Source organism: Patagioenas fasciata, chromosome 1 (genome assembly GCF_037038585.1).
Source record: "Patagioenas fasciata isolate bPatFas1 chromosome 1, bPatFas1.hap1, whole genome shotgun sequence".
Lineage (NCBI taxonomy): Eukaryota > Metazoa > Chordata > Aves > Columbiformes > Columbidae > Patagioenas > Patagioenas fasciata.
The window spans coordinates 163360348-163386027 of NC_092520.1; the positions used below are offsets into that span (position 1 = coordinate 163360348).

The 25680-nt window shown below is 37.6% G+C and overlaps 1 protein-coding gene across 6 annotated transcripts in view; it reads right to left on the reverse strand.

Moving 5' to 3' along the window:
- The window catches only part of PPP1R12A (protein phosphatase 1 regulatory subunit 12A), a 115748-nt gene that overhangs the window by 68287 nt on the left and 21781 nt on the right, over positions 1-25680 (reverse strand). For all 6 annotated transcript variants that reach the window (XM_071799528.1, XM_071799519.1, XM_065837735.2 and 3 more), the window contains exon 2: positions 4490-4620. In XM_071799528.1, coding sequence (XP_071655629.1) covers positions 4490-4620 — 131 coding nt within the window. The remainder of the gene's footprint in view (positions 1-4489; positions 4621-25680) is intronic.

Sequence of the window (25680 nt, forward strand, 5' to 3'; positions counted from 1 at the left end):
TTTGTATTTAAGTAATAAAACTGTATTGAAGCAACTAAATACTTGCAAACAAGCTTTAAAATAAATCAACTATGCCCTCACAACTAGGCATGGTACAAAGTCAACAAGAAAATACATTACTTACAAACTTTAACTCTTGATCAGAAAATAAATTTCTAGCATTTCAGGTTTATTTTACATTAATCTGGTACAATACAAAGCAGAGAGAAATAAAAAAGTAAGCATTTTAAAATCCTGTTTCTTAAATGCCACCTTGCACTATTTTTCCTCCTCTACTAGATTCTTTCATTCTAAAAAGGAATTTGTTTATTCCCTTACATTGAAATAATACACAAGATTTTAAAGTGTAGATCTATCAAATAAAAAACGCATTACATACACCCGAATAGTTTTGTAAAAGTTTAACAAAGGTAAATTTAAGGGTCCTACCCATTAAATACCACCTTAAAGAATGCACACAAAATTTCTGTCGAAGTCCTCCTGCAGTAAAGCTTGTTTCCACATAACTACAATTTTTCAAAGCATTTGATGCTGACTTTTTAATTCATACTAACATATTGGAGAAACAAAGGCTTCTTTGTGTAAAGCTTTCTGTATAAGAAAAAAAAAGGAGAACAAGAGAAAAAGAGAACATGCTATACAAAATCTACCTGTTTTGGCAATTTTCAAGGATTTTAATGTATATCATGTTCATGTTATAATTACTTGTAAGCTAATTCACATGATCATAAACTAGATGAACACTAACTTAAGTAGGCAATTCTAAAATTAAACTATTCAAAGAATTTCCAGTAAGCTGAAGCTCTCTCAGGATTTACAGATCTCAGAAACAAAAAGATCAGTTGCCCCCCATTGCAGAGTTTTTGCTTCTAAAGCACAACTCTCCATCTGCAACCATCTGACACTCTAATTCCCACTAAGCTAAGTTTCTTTGCTGTGTTTAGCCTGAAGTGGGCTTCTACAACACTAACACTTCTTAAACTGGAGGATGCCTTTTTTACAGGAGATGGGATTAACATTCATGAGAAGGTGGCTTTTCCAAAGGCACTGAAAACTAAAATGGGACAGGAGCTACTGCTGGGAGAGGATGCCATAGGACTGGTTAACACAGCGCAGGATGACAGGGACAGGGAATACAGCTGCGGTGAGAGGCCCACGGGCCAGACAGCGCAGTTAGAGAAAGCAAAATAAAAACCCAGTGAGTGGGGGCCATGCCACGAATTCATTTGGCCAATTAACACAGGATCAGCACCAAAACATGGCTGAAGTGGTGGCTCCTAGAGAGATCACGAGTTTTTTTTGAGAAGCTCCTACCACCTACATATCATCCTGTACTTCTCCCCAGTCTTGGGTTCACTCAGGAACATCTGAGGAGTTGCAGGTGCTAATTAAGAACATGTACATTATAGAGCAAGAGAGAGAGAGAATGCGGTGTTCTGTGAAAGCACAGCGACATGGCAAGGATCCTGCATTCACCACATAGGCATCATTCCATATTAACCCAGAGTGACTCCCAGCCATTCCCATTTACTGTACATAATAGGAAATGGGTGTTAGTAGCAAATGGATGGAACACACAGAAAGAACAGCTGAACTGTGAGACTGCTTGTGTACTGATTCCATTATAAAAGCAATCCGAACAGAAACCTTTCTCAGTCTATAAGAAAGTACATTAATCACTCCAAATATAATTCTATGGAAGTCAAATGAGCATCAGGAGAAGGAAAACTATGACAAAGATTATACTACAGAGGGTTTTTTTTTCCAGTTTGGAAGCAGAACCAAGGTTTCACATTCTATTAACAGATCTACAAACTCCACCGCAGCCCATCTCAGTTGTATTTCATACACTACTCCTAGTAATAAATCATGCAAGAGTTATCATTCAACATTAACAGAACTTCTGCTTTCTTTCCCCCTCTTCTAAGCCTAGAAAGTGATGTACACACAAACATGAAGAATGGTAGCATTGAAAGGTGAACATAGTCAACACACAGGTGACATATATAGTGCTACAAAGTCCCTAAATTACACTCTAAACATAGAAATGCATTCATAACTGCAAACATGTCCATCTCCAAGCTCTGTCATAATTTTAGATTTTGAGACAAGAAAATCTGAAGTAATGAAAGTATGCTATTATGCCACATTTTTCTTATGAATTGTAATAATATAAGCATTGTAAACAAAATCAATATATTAACTACTTTTGCATATTTGGAGGATTTTACAGACTCTGCCATTTCAAGAGAAATAGATTCTAGCTATTTACATCTGAAGGAAGCCCTAAGAAGACTTAAGATGGCAGCAGAGGAAGCAGGAATAGAGAGTGCTGAGGTTCCAATTTGAGAAGCTCTACAAAGCCGTGTAACAGGCAGCTAGTTCTCTGCAAGGAGGAGAACGGGAAGCGTAAGTCAGACTCTCTCCAGTCCTTCATTATCAAACTTAGGGAACACCAGAAACCATTCCCTAACTCTCTTCTCTCTCACACCTTGCAAGAAAATAGGAAATTATGATGTTCGGTACAAAAATGCTAGTCCATATCATATATGACAGAAAGATGACAAGCTATCGGCTGTTATCTTTTCAGAACTATATATATATAAGCTTCATCATTTACTCAAATTAAAAGCTCCCTTCTTTGAACCAGAAAATGTAGTGCTAGAAAGAAAACCCAGATTCACCCACAGACACACACAAACACACATTCTCACGCTTCTCAAGAAAGATGCATCCTCGCTCAAGCAGATGCTGGACCCATCATGTAGTATCGGCCAAATAAAAACCCAACTTCTAACCTCTGTCAATTTACTGTATCATCCTTTCATCTCCCTCAAGTTTTGTCTCAGGTGCAAATGCTGCTGTCAGTTTTGCAAATTACTTGAAGCTGGGCTCCTGGAGAAGAAGTGTGAAGAAAATCTAAACTCTATGGGCCTCATCAGATATAAATATTGCTCCATTCAGGTCAGGTTATCCTTCTCAGCTACATGTGGAAATTTGTTTCCACACCTTATCTTCAAACTCCTTGCACCTTAAAAACAGCACTCTTCCAACAAATTAATGTCCCACATCCCACATGATTATCCTCCAATCATCTCATTTCTTTAGAGAAAATATACAGACAGGTCCTGTCCCCGTCTTGAAAGATTACAGACTTCAGCGATATTACAGATTTCAGATACTCAAGTCAATAGTGGAAAAACTCTACTGTGGACAAGGGACATTGCTGCTTCTTCCCTGAACATCTGCCTACATTACGTTGCGGAAAAAGGCAGGTGTGTTACCTCCACTAAACTGAAGAAAGGCTTATGTTATCTCAGTCTGTAGGAAAATTCTTGTGACAGAATAGCCAACAAGTGAACACTTCCAGCGTGCATGCAAGGGAGATTATAGCATCAAACATCTGCATAGTGTAGAAAGGCAGATTACAGAAATTTGTGGTCAGTGTCCCAGTTAAAAGAAGGATATGCAAAGCACTTTACTGTATGAACACCCAAAAAAAAAGAAAAAAAAATTCCCAGTGAAAACAATATACAAACATCTCCAGAATTGTTCCTTTCCCTTAAGATTCAAGCAAATGTCTCAAACTTACAGAACATCATTAAGCGATCCCCTAAACTTACAATTTCCATGTTTTTTCACTGTAATTAGTACAGTAACATAATTATGTGACAAAATACTACTTTATATTTTATCCAAGTCTTACACTTGATCAGACACCACACTGAGTTTAGCAGAATTAATGGAGTCTGTGTTTACCCAAAGGTAAAGAAAGACACTACAGAAAGAAACTATAACCTTCTTCACTGCGAGAATGGAGTGCTGAACATATGTCACACATTTTCTCAAATCAATAATTACTTCAGGTTAAAACGGACAACCTCTTGAAAAATCTTGATTTTAGCATATCTTCAGTGGCCATCAACAGGCTTTGAGAATAACAACAAAACCACTCCTGGAATTTAGTACTGAGTAAGCTTTAACTAATACCATAACAGGCATCTAACTTGAACTGCAAGATTTTGCTCCACAGCCAAAATAATTAGCAAAAGTTACCACTTTATACCACACCTGAAAAACAAGTTTCAAGACTGCAAACACAATTGAAAAATTAATCTCCTACACATAAACTTAACCTGGGGTAAGGTTTCAGACTACTAATGAAGTGTAAATTTGAACTTTCTCCCCATGCCTCTCCCATAACAACCTTTCGACAGAAGAAAATGATTTTAAAATAATCATCTTACAGACATGAACAGTCTTAAATGTTTACATCTTACAGCTACCTAAGATACAATGTTAGAAAGCTAGAAAGAGAAAATGCGGTGCACAAAGACACACAGAACACTTCACAACCAACATACAATATAAAAGCATTCTCTCTCATAACACATCCCAGAGGCAACTAAAAAGACAATTTATGAATGCCATCTGCTTCTAGTGTATTAGCAAAATACATGTATTTCAAAAATAGAGGAAAAAGCCTTACTCTGCTATATCAAGATATCCACAGGAAGCAGCTGCATGTAGAGGTATCCAGCCTTCATTATCTGGTTGATTAATATTTGCTCCATTTTCCACCAGAAATTTCACCATATCTACGTTATCATCTATACAAGCCTATAAAGAAAGAAAGATTTAAGAAATAAGTTCATATTACAGCTGTTCTACAACACTCTGCATCTTTACACAACATCTTCAGGAAAAAAAGTTAAGCATTTTCAGATATGATGAGGGAGGAGGGTTTATTTGTTGGGATTTGACAGCAATACAGGAAGAATTTGAGAGAAAAGCAGCAGGTGTAATAGATATGAAACCAAAGCCTTAAATAAACAAATTCAAACAGAGTGTAACAAAACCAACAAATGTGATTTCCTGAGGTGAACTTGTTCAGGTCTTCTGAGAAGCCATTTATTACCCCCACTGCAATCTTGTTGTCCAGTACAAAGTGGTTCCCTTTATCAAGCACCCAGGCCCTCGCTCCATGCCAGGCCCAGCTTAGTCACTTGAGTGGATATTAGAGTTGAATAAGCAGCTATGCCATGAAGTAGAACTGTTGTGACCAAGCGATGGGAAGCAGTTTGGAAAACAATAGCATAACCTGGTTTTAATTACAATGCAGAGATTAAGCAGTATGGAAGGGGATGTATTTCAGCACCCCCCTGCTGTCTTCTACTGCAGCATATTCTATACCACCATACATCTTTTAACAGTCCATTAATCACTGCTGTTTATAAACTTACTTGAGTATCAATTTGGCACATCGCAAAGATATTATCATGTGTGCACATCCCTTAATTACCAAGCAAACAGTGTTGCCCAGACGCAGGACTACTGCTGCTCTCCAGATCTCCATCTTGACTGGCTCCTATTTTCCCTTTCTTCTCTGCATTTGAGTATTTTTCTCACAGGGTGCTCTCAGGGAGGTTTCTTGCCAACTTCCATACTGCTGCCCTTAAAAGGGCAGAGCAACAGAGAGAAAAGTCCCTCTGCCTTTCAGGACAGCAAGGACTCAAAACAGCTAGACCCCACAAGACTGGTATTAATTTTTTAGCTTAATAAATAAACAATACTACATAACCAGAAGGCTGAAATGAGAACTCTTACTGCTGGGCTCCAAAATCCTTCTGAAGAATTATGCCTCTAGCTGAGTGCAATTAAGGTATATTCAGAATATTCTACTGCAATAAAGACTGAACATTATATACTTTATTACAGCAAAAAACCTCAGATGTCTTTATTGTGCCTTCCAAGATGAATCCCGAAGCTTTCTTTCATTCTGCAGCAGTGAGGCAACAGTTGCACCATGAGGGAGATGTGTTGCTGCCCCGTTTAACCAGCCAAACAAAACCAGCAAGAAATTATCCCTCTTTGACCCCATCTGCTTTAGTTAGGTACAAACTTAAAGCTTTGTTTAGAATTTAACACCAAATTGTTTTAATGATGACTCTCATCTGGACTTGGTCATCCATAAACTTGCAGCTAGACTGCAACTGGCCTGTAGTACACTGTTTGCATTATTTATTTTTAAATTAAAAACAAAAACATTATTGAGTGAAAACATCCGTAAACCTTCCTGGCTTTTCAGGTAGTCTTGAAAACTACCTCCCTAAAGGGTTTTTGAATTAGCTTTTTAGCCATACCCATCCCTAAAATCAGCAATTATTTTAATAAAATAATTGATGAACAGACTCCAAAAATAGAGTACAAACTCCTCATAGATACTGTCTTCAATTTCTTCCACTTCAGTGTACAATGCTTATATGCTAGTAAAAAGCTCTGGAACAAAATAATTGCCTCTCTTTGCAAGGCATTTTGTCATTTAAATCAGAAGGAACTAAATGAAAGACATTATGCCTCAGACAAGGAGGAAAACAAATTCAAGAAACACATATGTTTACACTTAACAGAAACATTAACCTAGCCATATTCCACACGTGCCATCTATCCATTTTTTCTGGATATACAATTTGCCTGACCATTGATACCCTATGTATAGCATAATATTCATCAATTTATTCGAAGAAAATAAATCTATATCAGAAAACTTTGAAATTGCCTAAGCATTTTTAAACAGAGGTATTTTAATATCACATTTCAATGTGCTGCATACTGGTATATCTTAAAATTTCATAAAATTCATAATCTGTGAAAGAAAGGATATCTTAAAATTGATTAGCACTATTAAAAAAAAAAAATCCTGACCATCTGATTGTGACAGAACACAACAAAGAACAATCTTTGCCTGTTTTTCAAGTATACATAAGAAAAACTGGCAAGACATACTCATAAAAATACTGTTGCTAAGTGAATCAAAAGCTTACATATGCAGCACATTAAAAGACATATGACTAAGTGGCTAAAAATATTTGACCAAATTTGGGCAGTTTATTGTGCCATATATGGCAAGAACCAGGAGAGCTCAAATACACTTCTCAAGTATTATCAGAGGTTGCACATTAATGACAGGCAAAGATAAACAATCTGTGAGATTATATATATTAGGATAATAGAAAAGTAACTATTAAGATAGCAAAAGAATTCACTTGCATATGCAAATGGGAGAGTACTGGCATTACTAGTGATCATATTTGTGATGTTTAAATGTTCCTCATAACTGATTATACAATCTGAATAACTGTTCTAACAATTTTATTATAGGACAACAGGAGCCTCAGAAGCTGAAGTTGATGAAATGGAAGACAGTTGTATAATTTAAAAAATATGACCTTCAAGCTTCCTTAAACAAAGATTATTTAAAAATGAGCCTTGTACATGAAATATTTTACAGAAAACTCACTGTGGTCTCCAAGAAGGTTATTACCTATCTTAAAATGAAGAAAAGTAAATGCAATGGATCCTATCACTGAAGAACACATATATAATACATCTGTGTTCCCTTTTCCCTTTGACAGCACCACAAGCAGGTGTTTGAGGGACCTTATGACTCTCAGCAATTTCCCTATGAAAGACACCTCTGACTATCAGCAGATACCTTAAGTCAGAAAGCCAAGAAACAAATGTTATAAAAGAATTTTTATCTAAATGTTTTTTCCATTTCTATTCCAACTGTCATTGCACTATCGTCACAGTCACTTCTAAAAGCAGTATTTATCAAGTGTCGGAAGTGCCTCTGTTGTTAAAGACTGACATCTCAACCCCAAAAGGAAAGCTAGTCAGAACAGCATGATAAACTTACAGCCTCCGAAATCTCAGCCCTTCTAGACCTCAGCTCAAAAGTATTACAAAGGAAAATGCAACGTACATGTAAAGACATAAATAACAAGAGTTCCACTGATGTTACAGTGACTCAAAAAGACAAAATTCCGTGACTACATCTGTCCCACTCTCTGCACAGGGGAGAGACAGCCACAGGCCTTCCTCTTCCAGGCCTGCTACCATCTTTCTAGGACTAATCTGGGTTCTTGGCATTCACCTCCCCATCCTCAGTCTCTTCCTTCACGGTCCTTAGCTCCCACGTAGAGCTTCAGTTCCTGCTTTGTGAAACAACAGGTTGCCCTAAGCTCCTTCTGAGCACTTGCTAACATCTGCAGAGCACAGACACCAGCCAGCTCCTGGGGTGAGCAGAAGAGCACGTGAGCTCATGCTCTAGCTTCCCTTCATCCCACACACTGGGGTTCTGTCTCTCAACCGCATTCCCAGGCCCCACAAACTGGTAGAAAGGCAGCATTTCTGCAAGAAGCGCACTCCTTACCCTGCCAAATTTAATGGAAGTTGGCCAGCGGCCCCCAAACAGAACAACAGCTGGACAGTGCAATCATACAAACCTCGTTTCCTTCGAGAACTAATTTAGAAACTAGGCTAATTAGTCACAAAGGAAGCAAAACAAAGCAAAGTTGATAATACAAAGTCTGGTTACCTTTTCTGATAAGAACAGAGGAAGGAAGTATATTAAGGCCCAGGAAAGAAAACCACTTTCTATTTACACAACAACCTGAAACTTGGACTCAAAAGACCAGCACAGAGCCACAGCGCCCGGCTCCCATACAGACCAGCCCCAGGCAGGCCCAGCTTGTCCTGGAAACAACATGCCTGTGTTAAGTGAAACGACACTTTCAGCTTTTCCCAGAAATACCTTCTGATCACCTGGGAGGGGATAACCAGGTGCCTGCTGAACGTGTTAGATTTTAACTGTATTCACCATGTGTCCCAGTGGAAGTGGCGTGTGACCCAAGTGGCTCTCCTCGCTATCGGGTGTGAAGTACAGAGGTGACCTAACTTGGTAGGTAACCTTAATAAGAGATAGCTTTAAAAGAGACATCTAGAGTGCTTGATCCCTCAATGAGTAACAACTTAAAGAATTCTCCTCAAAAGACAGGAAAAAAAAAGCGCCTGGGCATTTTTTTTTTAATCAGAAAACTTGTAGGGAGACAAGCGATCAGTTACACCATGGTCCCACATACATGCAGCAAAGCTATACAGTATGTACTTTAGACTACAGTTTTTATTGGTTTTCATCAATGATGAGATCTAATGAGCTAATGCCATCTAATAAGCTTTAGACGTTTGATTTTTTACCAGTATTCTCTAGAGAGAGCAGTTAAAACCTATTTTTTATTGTTACCGGATTAGTAACCTGATCTATACAACAAATTAAGATATTTTGCCTCTAACAGCAGAAAATAAACACTGTATATTTAACTTCTGTCATCACATTTCATTTTTCCTTATTTAATTTTCATAAAGAAAAGAGTCAAAAATACAAACATGGAATAATACATTAGACTTAAAGGGATAAAACAAGCCAAACAACCATTTGTGGGAATGCTTGAAACGGGAGAAAGACCACGCAGTGGCCTGGGGAACAGATTATTGCTTCCTTTGATTCACCTAGTGAACCAAGTCCAGTATGTCCAATGGAACTAAGCAGGACATTAACATCTTTTTTATTGCACCTGAGAATCAAATTAAGGGAGGGTATCCACACCCAGCAGCAGAGCTGGTTAGAAGTGGTTCCTGTTCTCTTCACCCTTGATCACCTGTTCCCTCTGCCATCATCTACCACACCCTTACAGTTATGCCGACATACTTTGCTGAACTGGATCTAAAGTGGATCAGAAAAGCAAAGAGAATTTAGAATTTAATAAAATAATGACAGGAATAAAGTATTGTCTTTATCTGACTAAACCGGAATTATTTACTTTGATTATATTAAAACATTTTTCATATTCAGCGAAGAAGCCTTATTCTGAGATTCATCTTTATGTCCTAATTCCACTATGAAGAGAACCAAAATTTTTTTTTACTGTGAAATTTCACCCATTACAAACTTTGTGTTAAAGCTTCTTGTTTAAAACTGACACTTTTCAAAGAACATACTTCTAAATTTGCAATCACTTCTACCACCTCTACTTTCAAATTTACAACACACTTTAGACTACTTTCATGTTTGCACCGACTTCCAAAGGAAATCACGGTACTCACTGCGTCTACCTGGCTGTTCTCCCCCCCTACTGCAATTTCAACTGAAACAGGAATAGAGGTTGCAGAGAATTAAATTCCCTGCTTGTCACAAAAAGGTAGTTTAAGGATGAGTCCTCTGGAACAATGCTGACCCAGAGCAGTTCACAGTGTAAACTCAACAACTATCATACCACTTCTGCCTGGGTGCTCTCGCTGCCCCACCAGTGAGCTCAGCACTGTCAGATAATCCCCACAATTTGAACACCCGTCTCAGCCTGCAATGATTTTTGCCACCAGGAGGAAAGGTTTTGTAAGGACAAAGGACATCACAGTTCACTGGTGACACTGTTTGTGAACATCTTCTGTTCATCTTTATTTTCCTTAGGGAAAAAAAAATTACGTGTTGCAATTCCTTTTCTTAATTTTATTTTTTTATTTTATTTCAATAAACTACTAATTGAGAAGGCATAAAAAGAAATTTGTTCAATAGATCCAAAGCAAGCTTGAGCAACACTTACCACTTCTGGCAGGTAACATATTTATGCTGCACATTAATTACAAATGCAGCATAAACAAGTCAAATGTCAGTAAGGCGTATAAAATGAAATCATAAGCCGTATCTAACTTGCCAGCTACAGATTTCAGATAACCTGGCAGTTACAGCCAATAGAAAAATGGAGGAGTACTTTTTGCACCTCAAATTTGCTTGCAAGTCATTAATTCAATGTTTTCATACAAAGCATGACATCTTAAGAGTCTAATATTAGTAATGACAATGTCCTAAGACTGACTATTTGGGAACACTTCCAGGATAAAGGGTAACATAAATAACCAACAAATTAGATCATGAAATATTAGTGATTATTACACCTATTTACTATTTAAGGAATCACTATAAAAGCATGTAGTTTACATTTGCTGGGTATTCTTTTTTAATATAATACATACAAGGTGGAAAGGCTGCTGTTGACGTTCATGTTTATTGTATGAAACAGCACAGTTGGTGTTGTAACAGAACTCTAGGCACTAATCTAGTATTACAGATGACAAATATTGCTCAATTATTAAATTAAGTATAATCTTTCCAGTGCTCATTTAGCCAACCCACAAGTCGCAGCTTATATTTTTCAGTGAGCTGGGGTAATGACAGATATCTCTGCATACTGACAAAATCTAGTTTTCTGATTAAATATCTTACTTTTTAAAAGTATGTTTACTAGTAAAAAGGAGAATGCTTTACCTTGTAAACATTCTTGATAAACTAGCAATATTACCTTTTATTGCTACAGTGTTGTTTTGTTTAACTTGTTTGTAAATAATGTGTGTCTGAAGTGTGTGTGTGTGTTATTTTCAGTTAAGAAATTTTAAATCCACACAAAATTCTTCAAATGATAGTTTCCACCTCCAGTAACCCAAATTAACATGTCATTTCAAGAGCATCTTATTGTTTCTGTAAGTTTCATCAGTTTCATGTTTATTGTGTGTGTTTCACCCCAGAATCAGAGCCAATCTTGGGGTTAATCTCAATGTCAAACCCCTTCCCTCACTGCAGGGCAGCAAACTTTTCTCTGGAGAAACTTCTTAGAAACGTTTCACTTCTAAGTGTAGAAAATGAGAATCCTTTTAGACACCTGCAACAGCAGGTGGGCAAGACGCTTTCTCCTAAGGAGAAAACACTGTTTGAGGCTGATGCAACATTTCAGGTCCATTCAAGTCTCATGGGGAAGGCATGCAGAGACGATGGAAACTGAGCACCCATTCACCACCACCACTTAATTCGAACACTGCAGAGCTGTCAAACACTGACAAAAACAGGCAAATCATTGCAGAACTCAAAGTTCTCTAGCTATTAATTCCACTTCATGTAAACACCTTGTCATATGCATATCTCAACAGCAGTTGACTTAGATTTCATTTCAGCTCCAAGAGGTGAAACCAGAAGCTACATGAAACTGATAATTGTTTAGCTCAATTATTCAGTAAGAGCATAATGTCATTTCCATACTACAGTTCTGCCTTGTTCTCTCTGTTACACTGAACTACTGAATTAATTACAAGCACTTGAGCTTTGCTAGTTTGTAATTTATAGTTAAAACTGTAAATTTAATTAAGGTCACAATTCATGGAAAACATTAAAATTTATTGCTGTTGAGAGTGATATAAACTATGTGTTATTAAACTAAGTTCATAGGGACATCCTACCATTTAAGCTCTAAAGAAAGCTTAGGTACAGTTCTCAATCAGAATATATACATATTTAAGTGTTTTTAGCGTGTTACAATTGGATACAGAATTATTCTTGTCCTCTAACCTCCCGCTGAGATAAAGTGGAAGAGTTGGCCATAACATGTTATTTACTATAACCAGAGATACTACCATTCCTGCTAGCAATTCCAGTAATGGATCAAGACTCACTGACAGACATTATATGGGCAAAACAACCCAGTCTAATGCCTGCTTTCCTGTTTTTGCTGAAAAAAACCCAAATCCTCCAGGCTATCTAGTATTAAATGCAAATCTACTTTCAAATAAATATTTGTTTTCTTTTTTAGCGGCCTGCAAATCTCTTTTCAGGAACACTTGAAATTCCCACACTAGAAGTTACCTCTTAATTAAAACTACCATACTAAATGTTTAATATTAAACTTTACTGGTAGTAATTTATTGCAATTCAGAGAAAAATCTCAAGACAATCTGCCAAAAAATACTTCTGAAAAGCCACCCCAAAAAAACCCCAAACAAACATGGAAAACCGAGATGTCATGGGAAAAAAAAAAAAACAACGTAGCCTTTACAAAATTATTTTGGAGGAAATCAAACCATATAGCATTCAGACTGTTAAACTGCTGATACTGGAGCAGTTCCATTTGCCTGAATGCCCTTTTCTCTCCTGGCTCAATATACTGTCACGAACTTGGTGAAGATACTGGAAACAAAGGAATTTAGGAAGCAGCCTGTCCCTTAGCTTGACACAAATGAGGGTCTCCCTTCAACTCTTGGTCTTATGCATTTGAAAAACAACTTCTTCTGTTCCTTCTGGTTTCTTTCCATTTAAAAACAAAACCAGTACATTCTGTGGAACAACAGAACCTGCCCTTATATGTAGATTCAGGTTTCTTAGCTTTTTAACCATAGTGCAGGTAAAAGAGCATGAGTTTACTCAGTGAAATGGAGAAACGAAGATTTGACTGACAGCATGGTACTACATCGAGTAGATGCATAAATTCACAAGCTGTCTTGAACCCTGCAGGCATAGGCAGGCAGGTATGTACAGACAGATTACATGTGACAGATTCTCGTTTTAGCTCCACATTGTTGAAACCTATGCCATTTGCGCAGCAGCACCAAATCTGTGAATTTGGAAATTAAATCCAGAACCAAATTTCAGACTCAGACATTTCACAAGTGGTTTTCTCACTCCTCTGGTCTATGCCTTTGCAGTTTGCTTTCTGGAGCAATTTCAGCAGTTGTGGCTGATGCACCATGCTCAGTAGGACACAGACAAAGGACCCTCCACATCTACTTTCTGGCAGGTACTGAAGCAGTCCTGTTCATTGAAAAGAGATGTGTTTCAGGAGTAAACAAAATTTTGATACTGTAAAAACACAGTGCCATTATGCAACTATGCTTTCATCACGCATTTATTGTGATGTTTTCATGGTCACACTGTGTAAATACTAAATTTGAGAAGGAGAAAGGCAGTGTCATATAGTATACGTATTTCTGTCACAGTCAAATTCAAGTATATGCCAATCATATTTCAAATGCGTAATTTTTTTTGTGAGTAAACATGATCTGCTTTTAGCATATTGGCAACTTCACAAGTTCAAGCGCCCAAGTAGCTTTTCTATTTAAAATACCTAACATACTGATACTCTATTCAGCTTTGAGTTCTTCGGGGCAAAAAACTGTGCTGGGACCCAGGGACAAAGCAAATCGGACCACATCTACCAGCGAATTCCGATAGGCTACTCGTTGACTGACATTTTATCTTCTGCTTTAGAAGGATCTAGTGTAAGTTTTCATTGCTTTCTGATTTTAGCCAACTGAAGAGGAAAAGCTGAGTAGAAGAAAAGTAATGACACTGACTTTAATAAAAACAACGACAACCCTTCATCCCATCAGGGAAAAAAAGAATATAAATATTGACAGGTTATACTAAACTAACCAAGACAAACATTCCCTGAGTTCATTTTCCTACTAGACATTACTGCATACACAGCACCTTTAACAGAAGAAATCAAGATTACAGGTACAAAAAGGCAGTCAGACACTCAAATTTGCAACTACACACCTATGAATGCTTCATTCAATTAGCATTTGCTATGTGTGGTTTTATCCTCACCATTATACAATATAAATAAAAGCATATTTTTAGGTAACGCTGGTATCGTTCAGGGCTTTTTTCTTCCCAAAGCAGAGGAATATATGTAAACAAACAAATTCAATTTAACATAATTGAATTTAAAAGTACACATGAACTATGAATGATACATCAGTTAGATTTATATACATTTTATATGTTAAAAAAATTAATATGATCATGTTGCACCTGGACGGAAACAAGAACTAAATTACAAGTAAAAGTGAAATTTTGAATTGCTTAAACATTAATCAAATTATCTTAAATGCGGTAAATATATTAGTTTATCAAAACTGCGTTTTATACACAAAACCAATTAAGTAAAAGTAGTACTACATATTAACAGGAAATTCAACTAACTGTTTCTCAACACTTTCCATTTTTAAGGAAAGAAGGTATTGCTACTCCTACTTTCAGTTCCTAGACCGGGAAAAGAAAAGCTACCCTTCTCTCATATAAATCTCAGTATTTTTTTCCTATTTATGATCAAACTTACAATTTGCTGAATTGACTAGATAAATTGGAAAGCATTTTCAGTTCTTAAAAAATGCTACTAGATCTTGAAGCTGATGTAGGCTTCAAATCAGCAGGTTCAAAATGAAAGTGGAGTATTCAGACAGTCTCACTAAAATTTTAGAAGAAAACCAAGGACTGTCTAAAAAGCAATTAGAGTTTTAGTGAAGTTATCCAAAAGCGAATCAGCCCAAATTTGTTACAGTAAATATCAAAGAGCTGCTCTTTCTTAAAACCATATTTTTTAATACAGATTTTGTCTATTCAGTTGGTAAGAAGGTAAGAAATATGCAGCTTCCAGCTCCCACAACCCTGCAGGTGTCAGGCACAGCCTTTGCCTGGGGCAGCAGAAGGAACAAACCTCCTGGCTCCCAAACAGGACAATGGAGACATGTCGATAAACCTCCAGCATCATCCTCCTGGCATTTGAAACACCTAGAGACAGCAGAGTATGTTTTACAGTCATCAGTGATGTATATGCATTTTAACTTCACTCTTCAACATGAAAAAAAAAAAGCAGCAGGTCTCCTATTTTTACTTTTTAGAAAAGAGTGGCTGTGGTATACAGATACATACATAACTAGATTTTAAAATAGCTCGATTCATTTCTAACTTCAGAAATATATTCAGCACAAAGCCTAAAAAAAATCGGATCATGTTTCTTTTCTGATGTGCCAAAAGTCTGAAGGAATTACTCAGCAGAGCACATCAGGTATAGACAACGCCAAAAAAAAATCAATGTCGGGTAATTTCCATATACATTTTCGCATTCCACAACACTTGGAACAACCTGTCCAAAAGCCTTTTTTCTCATTTAATCTGCACAAAGAAATGTCACTGTGATCCCCAAAAGGTAAGGAACCTGCAACAGACAAAGGTCACCAAGGCTCGAATAAATCCTCTGCAAGAATAAGATCAGCTCAGAATACACCTAAACCCAAAATTCAAGTCAGCCTCGGTACTTCAGGAATCCCTTCAAAATTAAACAAGTGTGTACTCATGCTGTGCCTTTGTTAAATTTGCTAAACAATCTTCTAAAACAACTTACATGAAATACTTTGCCATGTTTTAGTGTAGCTAACTGTACAAACAAATAAGGGGATGATAACCAAATGCACAAGCCTCTGTCAAGTATAAAGAATAAAAATAAGTATTCAACACCAAACCCCCTCTCTCTCAAAGGCTAGCTACGCAGCTGTTCCATCTACACAGATATGGTTTGCAACTTCTAAAAAAGGCATTTTTGCTCACAGTGTAACTCAATACTTTATTTTCAACAGGCCAGCCACTTCGTGAACTTGCTGAGCAAACCCGGACTGGCTGGAACGACAAGGAAATCTGCGCTCAGGGGTGCGTGCTACCCAGCTCCACCTCCAACAACTGCCCATCAACTGCACCCAAATTTTTTACCAGCACAAGAAAACAGCCGTGAGTACTTCTTAGCAGAGACGTCTAACAATTTATCTCTACCCACAACTATAAAAACAACATCCACTTTGTGAACTTTCTCTCTCCCAAAAGAGCAGGACAGAAGTACCAGCTTCGGCATCAGACTCCTCTGCTCTGTCTAAACAGGAAATACTTTGGTACTGTTGTCCCATTAGAAACTCATTAAAACAGATTAACGAAGAAACTGCAAGTAATCACAAGTTCCTAGGAAACCACTTACATCCCAATTACATTGAAAAATGGACAGGAAGACAACAGCCAACAAGTAAAATAATCTAAGTTTATAGATATACAACAGTGTATACCACTATATATACACACAATACGTGGCATTTTAAAAAGGCCAATTTCTAAGTAATTTTTTTTTCAAATGGGTATCACACAGACCAATAGCAGAAGTCATTATTCTACAACGCCATTTGATTAGGATGTTCCTGTACTACAGAGAAAAAGCAAAGGAATGGCAGCAATTGAAAATAAAATGTTTAACAAGCAAAACTGTGAAAATCAATATAAAACCAGAATTTTTAAAATGTGTATAAATAGTATAAACTTTAAGTAACAGAGAGCAGAAATCTGGAAAGGAAAGCTATTAACATCCATGGAAGAAAACAGCTGGCAGGGGCAGGAATACCAATGCATTTCTTAAATATATTAAGAATGAGAAAAAAATAGCCATGATATAGGGCATATATATATGTGTGTGTATATATATATATATAATATAGGGGAGAGAGATTTTGTCAACAAATATCTCCACTTTGTGTTTTGAAAGAAGCAGAAAGTTTTATTTGTCTTGTATAATGAGACTTATATACCCTCTCATCTGCTAATAATAAAGAAAAACACTGAAAACCCACAGTGGATCTTAGTAGGACAAAGTGCCAGTATGCTTAAGGAGGTCTCTAGCCACTATTCAGTAACTTAAGGCAGCTTCCAGTTTGCCCATGTTTATCTTCGAAACAGATCTTGCAACATCTGGGAAACAGTAGATGACTTAACACTGGACCAGCGCTGCAAAGTGGTAACACAGATGCCTAAATGAGCCAGCTTGTCAGCCACACTGTGTAAAATAAATAAAAACCACACACACAAAAATCCATGTGACAGATGTCATGATAACAGAGGTTCATTAACCTTATTAGCAGGAAGGCAATACTGTGCCAACACAGTTATATTGCTTCAAAGGCTGTTGAACCTCACCAACAGCACCACTTTTTTTGCACCATGAGGCCAGAGCTGACCAACACCGAAGGACCCCAGCTCACACACGCTTCTAAGACTCGGACCACCAGCAAACACGGTTTTGAACCAACGTGGATCCAATGAGGCTTTTTAAGCTTGTAGCCTTGCCAGATGAAAGCTGACTCCACACACAGCAACTGTTCATAAATATTCACAAAAGCTCATTAACAAAGGCACTTTAGGTGGAGAACCTGAGCAGGCTCCCTCACTAGAGGACACCATTAAGTATGTCTTCCTGAATTCAAGATTTTTGAGCAGCAGTTCTCTGCAACCAGCATTACTGTTCTTCTCATGGCATTAAAGGGAAAGCCAAACCAGACTCCTCAGCTCCATATTTACTGTGACAGAGGAGGAAAGGAAAATAGATGCTGACTTTTGGTCACTATACTAACAAAGTAAAGTATACTAAGAATGTTACACCTTTGATCAGCATATTACAAAAGCAGCTTTTTTTTCTTCAAACTGCTCCATTATCGACAATGTCTCCAGCGCCATTCTGGCATATTTGTCTGTATGCTACGGTTCATGCTATACCACCCTCACCACTGCCACCGAACAGACAGCAAGCAGCATCTCACGTGAAAGGACTTAAAAACTCTCCAAGTCAGAGCTGTGGGGCATGACATGAAGAGACTGTGCCTGACATCCTCTAATTCTCAGTAAATGCCTAGCAAAGAGCTTACAAAAAGGGAAAGGATACAGTTGTATTTTCCTCATCCTTTACAGAGCCTTTGGTCTTCACAAACTCAGACATCAGTTTTGAGGAGAAAAGGCACTAAAGAAACTTGCCAGAAAACCAAAATATTTCTTAAAAAAGTTTAAGCACTTATTCTCACTACTTCATCAGTAGTGTCACTCTGCAGGAAGCTTTCATCTGAATCAAAGAAACACATTGATGTATTTCTTCGACTGTCTTTAGCAGTGCAGAATAGCACTTTTAAGAAGTTATTAATAGCAGAAGGTATCTTCGGTAAAAGGTCTTGTAGTCAAATGCTGATAAAAACAATTTAAGAAAGTATTCTAACTGAGCTTATAGGATCTTCTTCCCCCACTACACTTGATTTTGGGCAGTTATATGGAAAGGATATCCTAGTTGATAATAATTAGACCCTCAACTGAATATTCTGCATTAGAAACTCTGACATTCAGAAGATGACAATGTTTCAAAGTACTCATAAATATCATCCCTATTGGATAATTTGCATTTCTATGTTTCAAGATGAGTTTTAAGCAATATTCTGTTCCTTGCAGGAGGCAGTGTAATAAACCCAGCAAACTCTTAATTGTTTTCTGTTAACATACACTAATTACTCAGGGCATGATTCCACAGGAGCTCACTGTTGACAAACAGGGAGGTCCCAGTCTCCCTGTTCATTCTCAACTGCACACTCCCAAAAGCATTTGTCAGACTCTCCATTATCCAATTCAACTCACCAGCAAGGTAGAAACCTTTTCTCCCTCCCCACCCACTGAAATAAATAAATAAATAAAGGAGGGAAAGAAAGCAGCATGGCAGGAGGAAGAACCCGGAGTACACCCTTTCAAGGCAGTGAAGTACAGTATTAGTTCCTTCATCGCACCTGGAGCTGCAGCCATTTCTGACTTTTCTTCTCAGAAAAGATTCTGGAGAAAGGGATAAAAGTCTACATTTCTAGTTACATAGTAACTCTTCTGTGTTGACTTCTAAGCTCTGAGACTGCTGACAGCTTTGATTTGCACCAGGACAGAAAACACTCTGGCCTTCTCTTTACCAGGACTGTGTCAGCTTGAAAGAAATGAGAACCCAGAAGTATGCTGTTTACCTGATCTTAGCAGTATGCACGTCATCATGAAATTAATCATAAAGGTTTTAAAGTCTGCTTCTTGTACATCAGACTGCTAGTTAAAGACGATTATTATCAAAGAGCGCAAAAACGAAAGCCCAGTTTAAAAGTATCTTAGATTCATGGTCAGTCATCACCACGTGACTGCCCTTTACTGACTGCATTTCCCCCACAAATACGTAAGAACAAGTGCTAAAGTAAACAGGTGGAAAAACACAAAAAACGAAACAGATTTGATTATATGGAGAAAGTATACACACTGCCAGAGCATGGGGACAGTCTATGCGCTGCAGTTTTGGCAGGTAACCATTCAGCAGCGCTGGCAGGGCCAGAGCAGCGGCAAGGGCTGGGGTTGGGTCTGACAGGGAAGACTTCCAAGTTTCCTCATTTCAGACAGACGGACAAAGGCCCATCTGGCTTTCTCTACTGTTCAATCATCCACCATTCATGCTGCAAACCAAAAGCTTCTGCAACGCAAACTTTTTTTAAAACTAGTTCTCCATTTATTTTCGTGGAAGATCTATCCATCTGGCTAGAAGCTATGCTCCAAATACCTTGGAGCGCATGGTGAGAAAATGCCTCCATGTTAAACAGAAAACAGAAACCCACTCCCTGACATGCCAGAAGATGACCTTCCATGCCTTGAGTTTGCTTTTTCTCCTCTACAAGAAATCCTGCAGGGGAAAGCTGTTCTGCCAGCTTAACTTACACAATTAAATTAGCCAAATAATGTTTAAGCTTTATACTTCTCTAAGTACTCTACTTTTACATTAAATGTTCATTTACATACAGACCTATATGTAAGCAATAGCAAGGCTGAACAGCCAAATATTCCAGAACTAGGAAATGCTTTAATTAATGCTACCTAAGCCAAAGCTACCAGCTCCACAAACATCTGACCTGTGTGCAGTCCTATGTGAGCTCTATTTCCCTGTGACCAAAGGAACTTGTTTCATTCAATCTATGAGACGATCATTGCTTTCATAATGTAGCTATTCAAAATCATGGATTTTTCTTCACTGTTTAGTGCTCAGCCTGTATTACTCAAATCTTGTTTCAAACGGAACTCATTTTCTCATGGGCTCCTCCACCTATCAGCACTCACCACCATTTAGGGGCATAAGCAAGATTTTCAAAAACCCTCCACCACAAAAGTTCTCATTTTATAGGTCATAAACAGACAAAAAAGTCATCATAAGCCACATTCCCTGATTTAACCATACAATTTGAAATACTATGGAACTGAGGTTTTAAGATATACACCATTTCATATTTCTAAAGAAAATCTTCCTTTCATCACATTCAGAGCCACAAGTGCATAATGTTTCTACAGATTTCCCTGCAGTCTCCTACCCCATTTACTATTCTCTTCTTTTTTTCCCCCACTGATCAAGCAGAAGGCCCACAAGCAACAGCATCTTTCATCAGATGTCCTGAATTATCCTAAGAGCAAATCCTCTATACAGGCCCTGTAATCCAGGTATGATGACATAATAGAGTATTAAAAGGTTAATGCATGTTAAATCCAAGTACACATTTCACAGGAAACATTAATTACCTGATATCCAATATACTAACGCCCAACTTCCATTATTGTAGTATTCCTAGTGTCAGCCTTTCTTTCCTGCTTCCTCTTCCACACCACCATTTAATTTTCCTAACTCTCAGTTTCATCCTGACAGCCAGCCCACATCTGACAGCTTGCTGTTGCCTCCACTCTTCTGACTCACTCCTACATCCCTACTCTATTTTTGCATCTTACAGCTTCCTCCTCTGTGCTAGTGGAGGCAAAGAGGTCACAGCACAGATAGCACTAGTGTATCTCTAAATGAATCTTAGAATTCCACAGACACCTGACATCTGCACCGATTCCATGCCCTGAATTACGATATTGAAAATTAACTTAGATAAATCACTGTACAGTACCACAGTTCTTCTTTAGGTCTTGGTAAATTCTCTTAGATACCGTCTTTTCTCTGAAGCACTCTTCTTCCAGTGAATATGAAAATGCTTTAAAGAAATGAGTTCTTCTGAGAAAACCTAGCACCTTCCAAAATGCTAGAGTATTAAAAACACAGATCCAACCAAGACTTTCTCTTTGCTTCTCCCAATCTGATTAAGTATAAAAAAAATCCAGCTGTCATTCTGTAGCTACAATTGACAGAATGTCCTACATGGTGGCAAACCCAACACTGCCTGACTGAAGAAGAAAGACAGTATCATCTTCCTTTACAGCCCTTAGCTGAAAATAGTAGGAGAACAGACTTCATAGAGATCCATGGTTTGGATTAAAGGTACAGACTAACTTCCTGAAAAGGAAGAACTCAATAGGCCAGAACTCTTCAGCCTAGAACAAAATCACTTTGATGACCATATAATATACAACTACAAAATCATGAATAATAGGAAGAAAGCAAATATGAAACCAGTTGTTCACCTTTTCTGCTGGTACAAGGAGCTGAAGTCATTTCATGAAGCTAGTAAGAGCTGAAACCAAAAGGCATTAAGAAACAAAAGCTGCTTTTCTGAGAGCTGACTGGAATGCCCCATATCAGCAAAAGCAGAGATGACTTATTACTGAGCTTAGTAGACTGGCCCTTCCTTTTTACACTGGAGCTATGTGATTAACTGAAAGAGTCCTTAAGGCCCTAGGCAGCCCAGAGGGAAAGAAACCCTCTTCACTGCAAGTCAAATGAATACTATAGCATTTTTACTGCAGAGTACTCTCATCACAGCAGGTAAGTGACAAAGTGCTCTGTGTTTTCTGTTTTGCAACAGAAAACAGGTTGTGTTTTTCATTAGTATTTCAAATAAAGGTACTGACGTTCCTGTGTTCTCAACTTATCATACTTCTTGTAAAACAGGATTCTGTGTATCTGAATAAAGATATATGACTAAGTTTGACAGTCTAGCCTCTCATTCAGGAGGGTTTTTTAAAGTATAGGTATTACAGTTACCACAAGGAAAATTACAGAAAAGTTTATAGGCATCCTAACACTTGAAAGTAAATACAGGGTAGCTTACTTCAGTGCCAACATTGTCATTTTCAATGACTCGTGCCATCATGCTCAGATGCTTTTTCCAGAGGAACCTGAACCAGATCTCTCTGAAGCAATCCCTTAACATGCAAGCCTCAACAGGCAATTATTTAAACTGTTAGCATCTATTCAAGCAGTTAACAAACAAGTCAAACACACAGAAAAAAACATGCTGGATTCTGTCGACTAACCTTTGTTTATAACAGCTACAGGAATTATCACCTAGTTTACAACAAGCTTGGGTAAAGCTTATCTGATGGCAAAAGTTCATTAGGCAATAAAGCTGTATTATCAATATGCTACTATTCTTTATTAAATCACTGCCACAAAAGGAATTTCTCCTACTAGCTGCATAGACTCTTGCCACATTTTTAGTTTTAATAATTAGCTACTGTGCTTCTGAAGGAGGCCAAGAAAGAGGGTATTACAGACAAAGCTAAAGCCAGCTGGGCTGCTTTTTTTCGGTTTTGGATGACTGCCTTCATTTCACTGAAACACTACAAAGCAAGTTGACCATATAAGGCACTGGGATTCCCATGGAAAACGCTTACACAAATCAGATCCATGCCATCTTTTTAGTTTATATAGTATAGCTAATATGAACATTTGCAGTACATTTTTAAAACACACTTCAGAATTAAATCTTACAGATATAGCATTACTTTTGCCTTAACAGAGTTCATGTAAGTAGCATTCCAGAAGAATCTACAGCTTAACATTCAACCGAATATGTTTCTTTATGTAATATTAGATCAGATCGATTTGAAAACTGCAGGCAGCATTCATAAACACAACCTCCTTGATTTTGGTGCAAATGAAAAGTACCTGAAAAGCCTAATTCACAACTCAAGGGTCTGAGAGCAAACAAAACTCCCTGCCAGCCGCTGGCTGCAGCCTGTATTTATCAGAGGCAGCAACTTGCTGCATGGAAAGATTATTTGTAGCCTAGATTCCAACAGGAATAACTCTAACGAGCAAGGGCTTATAAGGAGATGGTAATACACAGCCAACAGAGAAAGGACAAGGAGGGCTGGGGAAAGCACCATTCTTGAACAGGCAGGGGTGCAAAACGAAACGGAATGTATGGCTTCCACTCCAGAAGGGCAGGGGAGCTTTTGAGATGAAGGAAGGAAAACATCGCCAGTCTCAAAGAAGGGGGGCAAGAAAGTATGCGGACTTTAAGGTTAGACAGACAAACACAGCAATACTAAAAGCCTCAGTCAGAGGAATGTGCCAGCATGACGACAGTGTCTTTCCAGCTCTAGGAATTATTTTTCAGAAAGAATCAAGCATTTAGATGTTGGGAAGCAACACTTTTAACGCAGCATCAAAATTACTAGAGAACTCTTACTATTTGCATTTATTAAAAGGCTAATCAGTTATGTAAATTAATATATTTTAAAGCATGAATTTTGCAACACAGATCAATGCTTTATGAGAACTTGATCTGGCCAATACATGGTACAGTTTGTTCAACACTGCATTTGTTTTTCAAACAGATACCAAACTTCACAGTATTCTGTGTACCAGACTACCCGATCTGTTAAATTAACTAGGACATTTGCACCTGCTTTATCTGGGAGTGGAAGGTAATTCTTCAATCGACACATAGTCTATTGATTCATAAGGACAAAAAATGTGTGTGTAGTTTAATACAATCTGAACAGAACTTTTCATTCCAATAAATACCAACTGCTGTGAGATCTAGCTGCTTGCTTGCACCTCAGAGAATATACTTATCTAACAGACACATCAACCTCTGTACTAATATTAAAAATAACACTCAGATTTTTTTAAAAGCATCTCTACTTCCTTACTACTATATGCACCAGTTACCAGCTGCCTGTATGACACAGGCTCGTGTTACATGACGCTGGAAGTCAGTATTTTCAATACAGAATTCTCCACCTAAAAATATCCTTTCCCTAACAAAGAAGGGAAATTTTAGACTGTTGCTATCCTGTCTATCATGGAAGTAAGACACGTTCAGTGAAACAACATGTAATAATGCACAGTAATTAGTATCAGTCATCAACAATCCTATTCATTAAATGCTCAAAATTTAAATGCTTTCTGTATTGCATATGGCTTATGCTATTTATTTCTAATAGCTGTTTTGGGATTCCCTCTGCCACAACCTAACTGCTTACAAACTGAATGACAACATCACCAACATATTAGCTACTATCCCATTCACTGACATCAAAGAATCTGTAAAATGACAAGTAGTGAGATCAACTTCATATATCTTACATAAAAATAAAAGAGCTCCAAATAATGTAACCATTTTAATTATATTGCCTACAAAAGCATCTGAGTCGTTCCTGCAAGCACACTGAAAAATCATGTTAACTATCAACACACACACACACCACATACTCCAATGCCTAATCAATCACATCACTACAGCACCCCTACATATGACAACTCCTGTATCCAAAACCAGTCAACTTCAAATATTTTTCTTAAATTTTACATCCCCTAGGTTTGTTATGTGTTTGTTTTTTTTTTTTTTTTTTTAATTTCCTGAGGAAAAGAAGAAGACTGTGTTCCACTTCAATGTTTAAACTTCATGTAATCGTTAACTGGCATTTTTAGTTGAGGCAACAGTCAAAAGACAGAGTTCGGATTTGGAAAAGCAAAACCACTTACAGAAGGACGAACCTTCTATTCTAAGTACCATACTGATATGTATTTGTATCCATAACAAGAGTATAACATCCATAATGGATGAAGGCAAACAACTCTTTGCTCCTTGGGAACTTAAAGCACAGACTTTCAAGTACTAAAACAGCTCATGAGGTTTTCCTCAATGCAAATAAACAGACTCAGAAGTGGATGTACTGACAAAAAAAACCTTTTATTTAGAGAGACAGTCCTCAAGATTTGGAATAGAACATAAAAGCTATAAGATTCAGAAATCTGGCTTCTTTCTGGGGAAAGGCCAGATTTATCTATGAGGCACGTGGGATACACATCTTTGACTGAGTAAGATTTCACCTATGTATTTAATACTTATGGATGGCACAACAGTCTTCGAAGCATTAAGCTTTAAGAAAGGATTAAAAAATCTACTGCTTTCTCTTCTCATAAGATATTTGATACACCCCAGCAGGGGGGATCTTTTCACAGTTATTAAATGTAAAATGATGGCTATCACTTTAAGACAGAACAGAGCTTTCTGTAACAAGACAATTTTCCTATTAAACTATATAAATATATACACATAGATCTCCTGAAGATTCTGTTCCAGCTGAGGTGTGAGTTACTGGCAGAAGTCTCAAAAATCAGTACATCTAGAAATTAAGTACCTATGTGACCACAG